Below are 15307 nucleotides of genomic sequence, written 5' to 3'. Positions count from 1 at the left end.
CCAACTGCTTAGGGCGCCCTTAATGGGCAGCCCCCTACATCTGACATTTCTCCATTAGTGCATGTATAAGGTCCTGTGTGTATATTTCAGGCCTGTGTGTAATATGTAACAAAAGATTGGACAATGTAATTTCCCCTTGGGGATTAATAAAAGCATCTCTTCTTCTATGAAGGTAAAGAGCCATTCAATTAGATTTTTTCCCCACCACAATAACGTCTTGTCATTCATATTCATAAAGGTCATAACTGGCTCCTTTGACTGATTTGCAAAACTCTGGGGATTCAGGTAAATGTGGGCCAGTGAAAACATGGACCCTGTAGGGTACTGTACTTCTGCTGATTCCTGCTGCTGAAAGCTAAAGCTTGTAGACAATCTGGGTGTGGAACATGAAAGAGAAGCATTTCCCCCTCCCTCGACAGCCACAGTATGCCTGAGATTCAGCAGGGGCTTCAGTTGAGCTGCTCAGAGGCCAACTGGCCAACAGCAGATGAGGGGAAACCTTCAACTGTCACTGCGGGAATGTACGGTACGCTGTAAAAAAAATAACAAGCCTGGCAAGGGATTGTTATTGGTGGTAAACATAATCAGAACCTTATACTACATGTTTTTCTCATTAATACATTAAAGTAAGATTTGACTGCATTTAAGTGTCATCTCTACCTGTTGACGTTTGGATTATTTCTGATGTCGGTGCTAAAACGATACTTTTAAAATGGTGCTGGTGCCAGAACAGGACTTTAAAAAAAAGATTTAAAAAAAAAAGGAGCAGAAAACAACAGTCGGTGATATTGAAGGCATCTTGTTAATTGCTAAGGCCATATGGTCAAATTTAAATGATTTATTTAAAATGTAATAACTTTTTTCATCAGTTAATTGCTGTTAAATGAGTAAAAAAAACAATCACTAGATGGAAAAGGGTATTTTACTATAACTTTAAATGCACCATAAGGCTTTTCAGTTTCAAGTAAATGCACCATTGTCCCGCCTGTTGTTTTTCCAACAATGGCAAGCAGTGGCCATATAGTGCAGCGAGTTTGTGTCTAACGCCGGCTACACACTGCCTGCGTGAGTGAGCGTTGCGTTTCTGTTGCGTGTAAGTTGTGTGGCGGCTGCGTGGCGTTTTCTATGTCTTTGCACACCAGAAACGTGTCTGACGCGGCGCTGCTGCTGCTAGCCTTGTCCGTACACATGTATGTTTCCCATTGATAAACTGCACTCAAGCAGTAGTATACTTCATGTTAAACATAAATATATACTGATTTGATTACAGCAAAGACAACATCGGCATTACTGAAGGCAAAATAGGCTACAGAATATTTTGTTCTGTATTGACAGGTGCAATATTAGAAAATTCATAATTATTTATTATTTTTTTTAAATTACAATATCTGCATTTATGTCAAAACCTAGAGACTTTCAAACACCAAAATGTCATTTATTAATATGTATTCGTGTCAAAATGACATATACACATCTTTCCTATTCTATTTTGAATGGAAACGCTTCCAACAAGCTTTCATGTTGCGTGAAAAATAGGCGTTGGTTCTATTTCTAGCAGGCACGTGTTTTTCTTCTGGAACCAAAAACAGAGTTTCCCATCTCAGGGTAAATCAACTCAGAGTTCAGGGTTAGACTCAGAGTTTGTTAAATCTCCTTCCTGAAACGGGTCCCCTGATGCTACCTGACAACGCATCCAATAACAGTTTTAAAACCACAACAACCAAGAGAGGGCTGGGACATCTTGGAACATTAGGTCCAGAAGTGTGAGAAGGGACACAAACATTTTGCAGGCTTTGGGACCTTCTGCCGTTTTAATGGAGATATAAGTCTTGAATCAAATAACACAACAGAAATGTGACTTTATAAAAAAAAACACTTTAATTATGACAGCAACATTTTGGAACAAAAAAATAAATAACTGGATGTTATTTACATAGTTTCATGAAGACACCACGGGCATAGTGACTGTAAGTATCTGGGGGAAAAGAAGACAAGGACAAAGTGTACAGTATGTTAAGAGAAATAATGTGTAGTTTTAATTCATTTATAAACACCTGGACTTTAATAGGTCAGATGTGTTTCAGCAAGGTTTCTGCTCACGTTCAAATGTTTCTGCGCATTCAAACATATTCCACATGATTGTGTTTTTTATTGTTTTTTGAACATCTTTAACAAAAAAGCGTCCATTTTATAAAGTGATAGGGACATAACGACCAGTATCATGATCTGAAGTAATCCGAGTGTCAGTGCACAGTGCTGTTAGTGCTGGTCCCTTAGTACATTCATGTGGATTTTTATTATTTAGTAGCTTTTCTTTTATTGTCCATATTATTCATTTGGATTTGGTATTTTATCATCCTGTTTATGATGTATGTGTAGGATGTCTTTAAGCTACTTGGATCTTGAATTTCCCCTTGGAGATCAATTACCTACCTACCTACCTACCTATACCTACCTACCTATACCTACCTACCTACACCTACCTACCTATACCTACCTACCTACCTACACCTACCTACCTACCTATACCTACCTACACCTACCTACCTATACCTACCTACCTACCTACCTATACCTACCTACCTATACCTAAATACCTACCTATACCTAAATACCTACCTACCTATACCTACCTATACCTACCTACACCTACCTACCTATACTTAAATACCTACCTATACCTAAATACCTACCTACCTATACCTACCTACACCTACCTACCTATACCTACCTACACCTATCTACCTATACCTACCTACCTACACCTACCTACCTACACCTACCTACCTACCTACACCTACCTACCTACCTACCACCTATACCTACCTATACCTACCTACCTATACCTACCTACACCTACCTACCTACCTATACCTACCTACACCTATCTACCTACCTACCTACCTACACCTACCTACCTACCTACCTATACCTACCTACACCTACCTACCTATACCTACCTACACCTAAATACCTACCTACCTATACCTACCTACACCTACCTACCTACCCCTACCTAAACCTAACTACACCTACCTACCTATACCTACCTACACCTATCTACCTATACCTACCTACCTACACCTACCTACCTATCTAAACCTACCTATACCTACCACCTATACCTACCTACACCTACCTACCTACCTACACCTACCTACCTACCTACACCTACCTATACCTACACCTATCTACCTATACCTACCACCTATACCTACCTACACCTACCTACCTACACCTACCTACCTACCTATACCTACACCTATCTACCTATACCTACCTACCTACACCTACCTACACCTACCTACACCTACCTACCTATACCTACCACCTATACCTACCTACACCTACCTACACCTACCTACCTACACCTACCTACCTACCTACCTACACCTACCTACCTATACCTACCTACCTAAACCTACCTATACCTACCTACACCTACCTACCTACCTACCTATACCTACCTACCTACACCTACCTACCTATACCTACCTACCTACCTACACCTACCTACCTACCTATACCTACCTACACCTACCTACCTATACCTACCTACCTACCTATACCTACCTACCTATACTTAAATACCTACCTATACCTAAATACCTACCTACCTATACCTACCTATACCTACCTACACCTACCTACCTATACCTACCTACACCTATCTACCTATACCTACCTACCCCTACCTACCTACACCTACCTACCTACCTATACCTACCTACCTACCTACCTATACCTACCTACCTACCTACACCTACCTACCTACCTACCTACCTATACCTACCTACACCTACCTACCTATACCTACCTACACCTACCTACCTATACCTAAATACCTACCTACCTATACCTACCTACACCTACCTACCTACCCCTACCTAAACCTAACTACACCTACCTACCTACCTACCTATACCTACCTACACCTATCTACCTATACCTACCTACCTACACCTACCTACCTATCTAAACCTACCTATACCTACCACCTATACCTACCTACACCTACCTACCTACCTACACCTACCTACCTACCTACACCTACCTATACCTACACCTATCTACCTATACCTACCTACCTACACCTACCTACACCTACCTACCTATACCTACCTACACCTACCTACCTACCTATACCTACACCTATCTACCTATACCTACCTACCTACACCTACCTACACCTACCTACACCTACCTACCTATACCTACCACCTATACCTACCTACACCTACCTACACCTACCTACCTACCTACCTACACCTACCTACCTATACCTACCTACCTAAACCTACCTATACCTACCTACACCTACCTACCTACCTACCTATACCTACCTACACCTACCTACCTATACCTACCTACCTACCTACACCTACCTACCTACCTACACCTACCTACACCTACCTACACCTACCTACCTATACCTACCACCTATACCTACCTACACCTACCTACACCTACCTACCTACCTACCTACACCTACCTACCTACCTACCTACCTAAACCTACCTATACCTACCTACACCTACCTACCTACCTACCTATACCTACCTACCTACACCTACCTACCTATACCTACCTACCTACCTACACCTACCTACCTACACCTACCTACCTATACCTACCTACCTACCTATACCTACCTACCTATACTTAAATACCTACCTATACCTAAATACCTACCTACCTATACCTACCTACACCTACCTACCTATACCTACCTACACCTATCTACCTATACCTACCTACCTACACCTACCTACCTACACCTACCTACCTACCTACCTATACCTACCTACCTACCTACCTATACCTACCTACCTACACCTACCTAAACCTACCTATACCTACCTACCTACCTATACCTACCTACCTACACCTATCTACCTACCTACCTATACCTACCTACCTACCTACACCTAAATACCTACCTACCTATACCTACCTACACCTACCTACCTATACCTACCTACACCTACCTACCTATACCTACCTACACCTACCTACCTATACCTAAATACCTACCTACCTATACCTACCTACACCTACCTACCTATACCTACCTACCTATAACTACCTACCTATAACTACCTACACCTACCTACCTACCTATACCTACGTACCTATACCTACCTACCTACCTACCTATACCTACCTACACCTACCTATACCTACCTATACCGACCTACCTATACCTATCTACCTACCTATCTACCAGTTTGGGCCTGTTTGTGTGCAGTACATACAGTACTATATTACTATATGCTTGCGTGCGTGTGTTCGTGCATTGTACCTGAGTGCTGCTGTTGTACTGGGCCACACTGTCCTCCTGGTGGATGATGAGGGGATGGAAGATGTCCAGATGGAAGAGTGAGGGCCGAGCCGTCACCACCAGACGGTCCTCTCCGACGTCCAGAACCAGAGAGCGGGACGACTGCTGCACAGGAGACAAGTTGACCCAGCTGAGACGCTGCTACACTCACTGTCTCTGCATCTATCAATCATGGATGAGGATGTGGTGACGTAGAACGTGACATGACAACACCATATGCTGAAGGAGCTCGTCTGACTGTGTTTTTTACATGGATTAATACGGCGTGGATTGGCAATGAGAAGACTTCATCTGAACCGATTGTTTATTTACAGAAAATAGGATTCTACAAAATTACAAATGCATGTTTAATGTTCATACTTATTCTGGATTACAGAGGAAGGATGTACTGTCCTTTTCATGGCTCTGAAATTGATATTCTACCGTGACAAATATAAAAGTAAGAGGGAAACTCAGTAGGGGCTCTACAGAATGATGGAAGAAAGAATACTGGTGCCGTGTCACCTGTAGGGCTCACCCAAATGCTTTGAACGTTATCATGGTAATCGGCAACCAAATCAGTATTCAAATGCTTGGTTTTTGTTTTGTACATATGCATTACCACCTTTAAAACCCAAATAGTAAATTAAATAAGGAATAGCATTGCAACAGTATTCATTATGCATAATTTTCTGATAAGTTTGGTTTTTAGTAGTTATGATGCTATAAAGGGGGTGTAACGTCATGATTGACGGCTGTGATTTTCAACCGGCTCTGTGTCACTGTAGTGGAGGCAGCACATGGAGATTTTGGGGTTTGCTTCATACGGTGGAATTTGGCCTATTTATCTATTTATCTCTTCAGCAACTTTGTGCAGTATCACAAAATATCTCCCAAATAGTTGCGCTATGAAACTTCAAATCACTCAACAGTGGTAATTTGGTTGCGTTCCTTTTTGTCCTATGTGTTATTGGTTTTAGGCCTTTTTTTCCGTTTATATACTGCTTCCAAGTCAAACTTTCCTAACGGAATGGTTTAAATGGATTAGAAGAAAGAAATATGGTTAGAAGAAAGGGAAAGGGGGGGGAGACAAGAGTTTATGTAACAGTAACAGTCTGGCTAAGGTCTGGACACATTTCCCAAGAATAACAAAGACAATTCCAAACCTTTGATTGGTGCTGTATGTGTGTGTGTGTTGGATGTCTCACCACTCCGGGTAGCTTTATTTCTGCAATGAGGTACTCTGGATCACCAGCAGGGGGCTCTACAAGCAAGGTGAACTCTGGTCTGGGGACGGTGAGGAAGTGGAAAAGATTAAAAACAGACACAGAGAAAGACAAAGCAGAAATGGAAAGACAAAGAAAAACAACAGTGGTAAAAGCTATAAACCTGTCTCACAAGTTGCTCTGATTTTGAAAAATATGTCAAAGAGGCAGATAAGAAGAGGTTTACCTTTTGGCTGTAACAGTGGAGCTCTCCCTGTAGGAAAAGAGACATAAAGTGGGAGATAGGAGCGTGTGATACAAATCATAGAACTCACTGAAAAAAAAACAAAAAAAAAAACACCCCGTCTCTGTGCTGTTTTCGTTAACTTTTTCAAATTAAGAGAAATGTACACGTTTCAGCCCGTGGCATTAGTCAATACACTGGAAATTCCCACACTAGTTATGATGTAATATAGTCTTTGTATTGTTATAGACTTTAAAGATCACAGGAGCCCTGCAGGACGTAAACTACAACCATAAATGCAAGTATGCCGATTTTATGAGCTTTATCTAATTAAAGTTAATTTTATAAGGTGAAAGAAACTACAAAAAGAAACGTGGCGGTTTTAAAAGACGTGTCTGGTTGACCCTCATTGAAGCGAGAGTCCAAAAGAATTTAACACCGCAGAATATCCTTTTAAACACCGTTTACGGTGTCTTTGTGGAAGAAAAAAAAAGATGTCAGTATGCATGCTTGTTTCTTTTTTCTAGATGACTTGATAGAAAAAAAAGAACCCTGCAACAGGCTGAGGCTGTCACTCGTGTTTTGTCACTCAGAGAGAGAGAGTCAGAGGGACGTACTGAGGCTGCAGCTCTTGAATCACCGGCCTGCTCTTCGTCCGGATGTTTTGCTCGCTAACAGAACCCAAGAACTTTCTGTTCTTCAGCACCTTCCAGTCTGCAGAAACACACAAACTAAAATCAACATCTGCTCTCAAGAAACCACCACATCTGCTTAAAAACACACCACAGACACACCTCTACTTAGCTCCAGATTGTATTTGTTCTCCAAACCCTCTAAAGACACCAGGATAACAAACTGCTGGAACAAGGGATCCATCTACAAGACACATTTCATATTGTTACACATTAGAAGGTTAGGACTTTTGTTTCTTCTCACCGAGCATACATACCACAGCCAACAGGAGGCTTAACAGGATATATGCATTGGCATCTGTTGTTTAAGTGTAGAAAATCACAGATCAGCACAACACAGATGATTCAAAGGAACACAACACACAGTGGCAGAGTTCGATGTTTCACATTTACCTCAAGCTAATTTAAAATAGACAATTTTATTTACTAAATTTCAGATTTTTTTTTTTTTAATTCAGCGTACTATTGCAGTTACTGCTACGGTAATAAATCAAATTTCCTCTGAATGGAAGCACACATTCACATAATATTCTAATATATTGTGAATATGATCTAGCATCAAGTTCCGCAATTAGTGATGTCACTGATTGAGAATGCCAGCCCAATTTTTCATATGTCCTGCCCACTGGTGCTACCTGAGCAAGAATAGCCCGGTGGCTTGCTTGAATTTGGTTGACCAATCACAACAGAGAGGGCCAGCTGACCAATCGAAGCAGACTGGGCTTTTCAGGAAGGCGGGCCAAGAGCTCAGACAGAGAAACATGATTTTTGAACATCAAAGCATGTAACCCTATTCTAGTAGACCCCAAGAGCATAGATATGACACACACATATACACACACACACACACACACACACACACACACACATATACACACACACACACACACACACACACACACACACACACACACACACACCTGGCACTTCTGGAAGAACTCCTGGTTGATGACCACATCGTATGCTGTGCAACCCTGAGAGTCTGAAACAGATTAAACAGACATATGGATGTGGATCATGTGGAAGTATGTGAAGTTGATAAATATTTGGGAAAGTAGGCCTAACTGATAAATATTTAAAGAAACTTTATTGGCTACATTTGAGAATGGAATTTGGTGTGGTAGCTGGTAGAATAGTCCATTTGCCACCCTAAGTCAGTGGAACTAGGGGAAACTTTTCCCCCCACTGCTCTCCCATTTTTGCATTTTGAACAGGGACACTTTAGGCCCCTAATTTTTTTTTGTTGGCCAATGCCCCTGTGGCCCCGCTCCTGGATCCGACCAGGATGTGATGAGCCCCAGCTTGCAGTTTTTTTGAATAACCCTTCAGGTTCGTGTAAGCCTCAAAGAAAACAAGAAGTTCACATGAGTCACTTGGTGTGAACATGCAGAGAACCTAATCTTCTTTTTGTTTGCGTGCAGTGCCTCTGGGAGCATTCATTTCAAAAGATTACTGTGACTACAAAGGAACATGTCTACACATTACTGCCAGGAGTTCAATGCCGTGGTTCATTATTTGAACCCACAGGCCTAAAAAGAAATGAGGTGTAAATAAAAGGCTTTTCCATTGCTGCAAACCACCATGAAAGTTGCTGCTACGGAAAGTGCCATTACTAACTTAAGAAAGCAAACTGGAACGTAAATGAAAGGTCTGATGAATAAAAACGCTGGCAGCATGCAGATTTCTGTTAGAATGTCAGAGTTGAACTGCATACCAATGGAATGGAGGAAAACGAAGAAAACGTTACACTCTGAACTCTGAATTAAGTCACTACAAAATGTAGTATGCGTCGTGTGTGTGACTTTAGTCACATACTGTTGTCTACTTCAGCGTGTGGCTCGCCGAGGCTCATGGGAACTCTGAAGCCGCTTGGATCTTCTGATTGGAGCAGTTCCACCAGCTCCTCTCTGGAGAGTTCAGGTGGCAGCGGGACCGAGTTCGACTGACAGATGTTGACAAAGACCTTCTGCTTGCCTGGCTCTGAGACAGTCTTCACACACATGCCTAAGATGGGGGTGGGGGGTGGTTGGGGGTTAGAGAAAAAGAAAGAAAAAAGCCACAAAGACAATATTTCATATCCGTGAACAAACTGTGGCACTTTCTTCGAATAATTTGAAGATTTGATATAACTTGTACTTTGGAGCAACTTACCAGGTTGTGGTCGGATTACTTTGGAGTCTGGGTTTTCAGTCTGCATCTTTCCCACGGTCTAAACGGAAAGCCAGCCAGCGATTTAAGTTCATGAACGTATGCAGACACATTGGAGAAATTTTACAGGTATTCAGCTAGATCCAAGATAAACATAAAGAACGAGGTATTGAAAAACTACAAGGAAAGAGGAAGAAGCCAAGACAAACAAACACAAACAGAAAGAAAGCCCACTAATGTGCTGATGATGTGGTTTTACTACTTGGAGCTTTTCGCATGGTGTAGAAATATCTTATTATAGGTACTAGACATTTCCAGGAAATCATGTTCATCTGGAATCCAGCACAGGACAAAAAATTCCCAGAGTAAATTTAAAATAGGCCTAACCCAAAGTATTTAACTATAACCATATGTCTGCAGTACATCACAGGCCTTCTGTGCTTTCATAGGCTTGGTTATGTAGAGCTGCAGAACAGATGTTCCTGCACAGCCTTTAACTGTTACTAAAGGATACTGACGTGTAACTGACAGTACTGAGTCAGTAACGTTATGACAATTCTCTACTTTTGCTCCTGTTGCACCATCACCCTGTTATTCTCACTTGTGTTGTCACGCAAAAGTAACCAGTTCACTTTAAAGCAATATTACCTGTAACAGCAGCTGTTGATACAGCTCCTCTTGCTGCTGTAAGTCCAGCTCGGAGTTGAGGAGTGAGGAGTCCGTCGTCATGGCTACGGCCAAAAATCAGTTAATGAATTCAACTTTCAAACACAAAATTTTACAATTAAAGGATTATTCTGGTATTTTTTTTGTACGGTAGTCTATGCACTGATCCGACACCAAGTAATTCAGCCCCCGACAAAAAGTCAACTCTAAAGTAGTTTCACCTGAATAAAACAGCTGTTTGCTGATGTGACGTTAGCTTTAAAGTGTCCCTCTAAACAGCTCATATTCTTCATTGTTCAGAAGTAAAAATAACTGATAACTAACTTTATCACCTGCTGGCTGCTGTTAGTACTAAATGCATCATAAAGCTGCATGTTAAAAAGCAAAGAGAGTGACTTCTATGCCCAAAACTTATGTCATTCTTGTTTTTAACTGGCATGTAAACCATAGTAAGCCTTATTCTGTGTGCATGACAACCTGTTAATGAAGTGTGAATTTTCCCAATTCGATAACTCATGTTCTCCCATTTATTCCCACACCACATACCCATGCAGCACAAATCCCACATCTCACAATGTTAACAAAAGTGAAAAATGATTTGTGTATCCGCCTTGTGATTTGGATCCAAACTTTTTCACGTCAAGGACCCCTAAACTCACACGGACCTCAATTTGATAAAATGTTTTGCTTTTGGATGTTTTATTTCACAAAGTGTATGCAACCCATGAACAAAATAGTCATACAATTTGGAATTAGTGATAATACAGTATTGCCCCTTTTTGCTGGGGACCCTGTGGAACCCTCTCAAGGACCCCTGGCGGTCCCCGGACCTCACTATGAAAACCACTGGAATAGCTATAAACTCAGGAGGCTCAGGGAACAAACAACCAGTGGTGATATCAACCAATGACCTACACGCTATAATTTAAGGTGGGACACACGGTGTAAATAATTTAGGTTAACGTTAGATTTTTAATCGTTTATCGAATACAGGAGTTGCTCTTTCAGACGCGCGCGCGAAAATGCGTGAATAACTTCATTTTCTTACAATATAATAGAATACACAGGTGGGTATGGCCTTGGGCAGCTTTATTTTACGGAGAATAAAACTGCTCTGCTGGAGCGTGTTGCAGGAAACAGTCAGCTGTTAAAGAAACTCGGGCAGTTAAGTGCTTGTGTTTCGTTTTTAACCCTAAAATTGTTATTGTGGCAGCAAAAGCGATTCACGTTAAGCAAAGGCAGTCGTCTTGGTTACATGTGTCATGGTGAGGTTTGTTTGTCCATGTTCTCACAAGTTAGCATAGCTTACTAGCAGTGCATACTAGCACGACTGGCTTCCCTCTTTGTTTTCTATAGCTAACCATTTCACTAGCTGCTATGGGTAATATGTGTTTACTACGGTGTCCCTCCTCTCTACAGACACACACACACACAAACAAACAAACAACATGTGTTTACCTTTCCACCGTGCCAGTTGAAGTGAGATGTCGCACCGTAGCAACAACAACACTTCCGATACGGCACCTTTCAAAATAAAAGCGCCATCTCTTAGATAACAACTTTGAGCCAGACGTATCTTCCCAGCACTGACACCAAGAGCCTTGAGCTGGATCTGTAGCAGCCGTTGTATTTGAAACATAGTGTTGTCTGACACTAGCCTGGGGCCTGTTTCACAAAAGCAGAATATATAAATCCAGGATAATTGATAAAGCGAGGCTTGACCTAGTCTAATCTGTGCATCCTGGCTTGGTGCGTTTTTACTTTTTACTGATGCTAAAATGGAGAATACGCATTGTAGCCTACATACTTTATACAGAGTGAGCAGCAGCTTCTTGTGGAAGTATGATGATGTGAAACACATTTTTTGTATAAAAAGAAAAGAAACACGGCCGCTGTAATGAAACAGTGAGAGAAAGCGTAGCAGACGATCACGGACCGACTGAATGCGTAAGTAGCCTAAATATATACATTAACTGACCACTGCTCTGAACTGAAACCGTCATAATAAAAGTAATAATAATAATATAATAATAATAAAAATAAAGTAAGCAGAAGATAATGTTACTCAGGAAATTTACCATGAAGATCAATTTTCTACAACGCTAGAGTATGATGCGTAAATATCTCTTTCACTCTGTTCCTCCCTCTCTCCCATGGGCTAAAATATACATATCCTAAGTCATATTAACTTTCACTGCTCGCTTTTAATGCAAAGTGTACAACTGTTCGTTTTTGGAAATGACAAGGGACTCATTGAATGGTTTCAGTTAAGAGCAGTAGTTCATAAATGTATATTTTTAGACTATCATTCAGTCGGTCCGCTATTATCTGCCACGCTTTTTCTCGCGTTTTTTTTTTTTTTTTTTTTTTTTTATAGAGGACGAGTTTCCTTCTCTACATATTATATTCCTTGCACCCTTGTACAGTGAGGAAAATAAGTATTTGAACACCCTGCTATTTTGCAAGTTCTCCCACTTAGAAATCATGGAGGGGTCTGAAATTGTCATCGTAGGTACATGTCCACTGTGAGAGACATAATCTAAAAAAAGAAATCCAGAAATCACAATGTATGATTTTTTACCTATTTATTTGTATGATACAGCTGCAAATAAGTATTTGAACACCTGAGAAAATCAATGTTAATATTTGGTACAGTAGCCTTTGTTTGCAATTACAGAGGTCAAACGTTTCCTGTAGTTTTTCACCAGGTTTGCACACACTGCAGGAGGGATTTTGGCCCACTCCTCCACACAGATCTTCTCTAGATCAGTCAGGTTTCTGCGCTGTCGCTGAGAAACACGGAGTTTGAGCTCCCTCCAAAGATTCTCTATTGGGTTTAGGTCTGGAGACTGGCTAGGCCACGCCAGAACCTTGATATGCTTCTTACAGAGCCACTCCTTGGTTATCCTGGCTGTGTGCTTCGGGTCGTTGTCATGTTGGAAGACCCAGCCTCGACCCATCTTCAATGCTCTAACTGAGGGAAGGAGGTTGTTCCCCAAAATCTTGCAATACATGGCCCCGGTCATCCTCTCCTTAATACAGTGCAGTCGCCCTGTCCCATGTGCAGAAAAACACCCCCAAAGCATGATGCTACCACCCCCATGCTTCACAGTAGGGATGGTGTTCTTGGGATGGTACTCATCATTCTTCTTCCTCCAAACACGGTTAGTGGAATTATGACCAAAAAGTTCTATTTTGGTCTCATCTGACCACATGACTTTCTCCCATGACTCCTCTGGATCATCCAAATGGTCATTGGCAAACTTAAGACGGGCCTTGACATGTGCTGGTTTAAGCAGGGGAACCTTCCGTGCCATGCATGATTTCAAACCATGACGTCTTAGTGTATTACCAACAGTAACCTTGGAAATGGTGGTCCCAGCTCTTTTCAGGTCATTGACCAGCTCCTCCCGTGTAGTTCTGGGCTGATTTCTCACCTTTCTTAGGATCATTGAGACCCCACGAGGTGAGATCTTGCATGGAGCCCCAGTCCGAGGGAGACTGACAGTCATGTTTAGCTTCTTCCATTTTCTAATGATTGCTCCAACAGTGGACCTTTTTTCACCAAGCTGCTTGGCAATTTCCCCGTAGCCCTTTCCAGCCTTGTGGAGGTGTACAATTTAGTCTCTAGTGTCTTTGGACAGCTCTTTGGTCTTGGCCATGTTAGTAGTTGGATTCTTACTGATTGTATGGGGTGGACAGGTGTCTTTATGCAGCTAACAACCTCAAACAGGGCATCTAATTTAGGATAATAAATGGAGTGGAGGTGGACATTTTAAAGGCAGACTAACAGGTCTTTGAGGGTCAGAATTCTAGCTGATAGACAGGTGTTCAAATACTTATTTGCGGCTGTATCATACAAAAAAATAGTTAAAAAATCATATATTGTGATTTCTGGATTTTTTTTTTTAGATTATGTCTCTCACAGTGGACATGTACCTACGATGACAATTTCAGACCCCTCCATGATTTCTAAGTGGGAGAACTTGCAAAATAGCAGGGTGTTCAAATACTTATTTTCCTCACTGTATATATGGACATAGAAAATAAAGACACTGAAGAAATTGGACTCTAAAATCTAACTATAAAGATAATTAAATGAGATTAAAATTAAATGATACATTCCAAGCACACTGTAAACATGAATGGAACAGAGTATATTCATCAGTTATTTCCCCCCCTCCCCCCAGCTAAATAAGTTCAAAAACCATTGGGGTGTCCTCTCCCCTGTTGTTACATGAATGTACAGTAGCCTACATCACTAGATAGTTACTGGCCCAGTAAACTAAGAATATAATTTGGGAGGATTGTACAATTAGGATATGTTCTTTAAATTGTACAATCCTCCCAAATTATAGTCCCAGTTTACTGGACAACACAATTTGTGTGCAGATTTGTGTGTGTTGAAGATCTGGAGAAACTAAAACCCTGTAAAAGGGACAGGGATGATAAAGGTGGATATAGGGTTGACCAAGGGGCCGTTGTACATATCTCAGATAAAGGGGCACCTTGAGGTGGCCCATGAGGTAGCGTGGCCCTGAATGGAATGTGCACACACACCTGCTGGGGCCAGCCTGCCTGCCTGCCTTCTTAAACAGTTGGATTTTTCAGATATACAGTAGGCACTAAAATATGTTTCTGAAAACATTTGAAGCGATAAATAGGTAATGCACACAGGTTTTCAATCCATGTATATGGAAAAATCTATCAAATCCTTGTCAGTGGTGTAACATTCCGTAAGATGTAGAACTCATCATGTATAATATAATTCAGAGAGGGAGACATTATAAATAAAGGCTATTACACGAGACCACTGACCAAGGACCACTGAGCTCAGGAAAGGACTTCAGGAAAATCAGAAGGGGGTTGGTAGGTTAATACAGACAGGATTAGTAAATAGGGTGTGATTTATTTATTAATTTTTTACTGTAGATCAGCGTTGAGGAGACAGGTATGGAAGTGATACTAGTCTATGGGTAAATCTAATGCCATGATTCTACACACTCCGACTCAGTAGGTGGCGGTATGCACC

General features: G+C 41.3%; 1 protein-coding gene across 3 annotated transcripts in view; it reads right to left on the bottom strand.

The window, feature by feature from the left end:
- Window positions 1-1855: 1855 nt before the first annotated feature.
- The window catches only part of pih1d1 (PIH1 domain containing 1), a 34391-nt gene continuing 20939 nt past the window's right edge, over window positions 1856-15307 (bottom strand). Inside the window, exons 2-12 of one of the 3 annotated variants that reach the window (XM_035996857.1) lie at window positions 11734-11799; window positions 10258-10370; window positions 9613-9670; window positions 9277-9465; window positions 8382-8443; window positions 7564-7645; window positions 7387-7483; window positions 6773-6799; window positions 6529-6607; window positions 5303-5446; window positions 1856-1975 (exon numbers count right to left, since the gene is read on the bottom strand). In XM_035996857.1, coding sequence (XP_035852750.1) covers window positions 1940-1975; window positions 5303-5446; window positions 6529-6607; window positions 6773-6799; window positions 7387-7483; window positions 7564-7645; window positions 8382-8443; window positions 9277-9465; window positions 9613-9670; window positions 10258-10338 — 855 coding nt within the window. In that variant the 5' untranslated portion in view covers window positions 10339-10370; window positions 11734-11799 and the 3' untranslated portion in view covers window positions 1856-1939. The remainder of the gene's footprint in view (window positions 1976-5302; window positions 5447-6528; window positions 6608-6772; window positions 6800-7386; window positions 7484-7563; window positions 7646-8381; window positions 8444-9276; window positions 9466-9612; window positions 9671-10257; window positions 10371-11733; window positions 11800-15307) is intronic. The other 2 variants (XM_035996855.1, XM_035996856.1) reach the window with 2 other exon arrangements.

This window comes from Sander lucioperca, chromosome 21 (genome assembly GCF_008315115.2).
Source record: "Sander lucioperca isolate FBNREF2018 chromosome 21, SLUC_FBN_1.2, whole genome shotgun sequence".
NCBI lineage: Eukaryota > Metazoa > Chordata > Actinopteri > Perciformes > Percidae > Sander > Sander lucioperca.
Note: the sequence above shows the minus strand (reverse complement) of the source record. Positions and strands in the feature narration are given on the sequence as shown.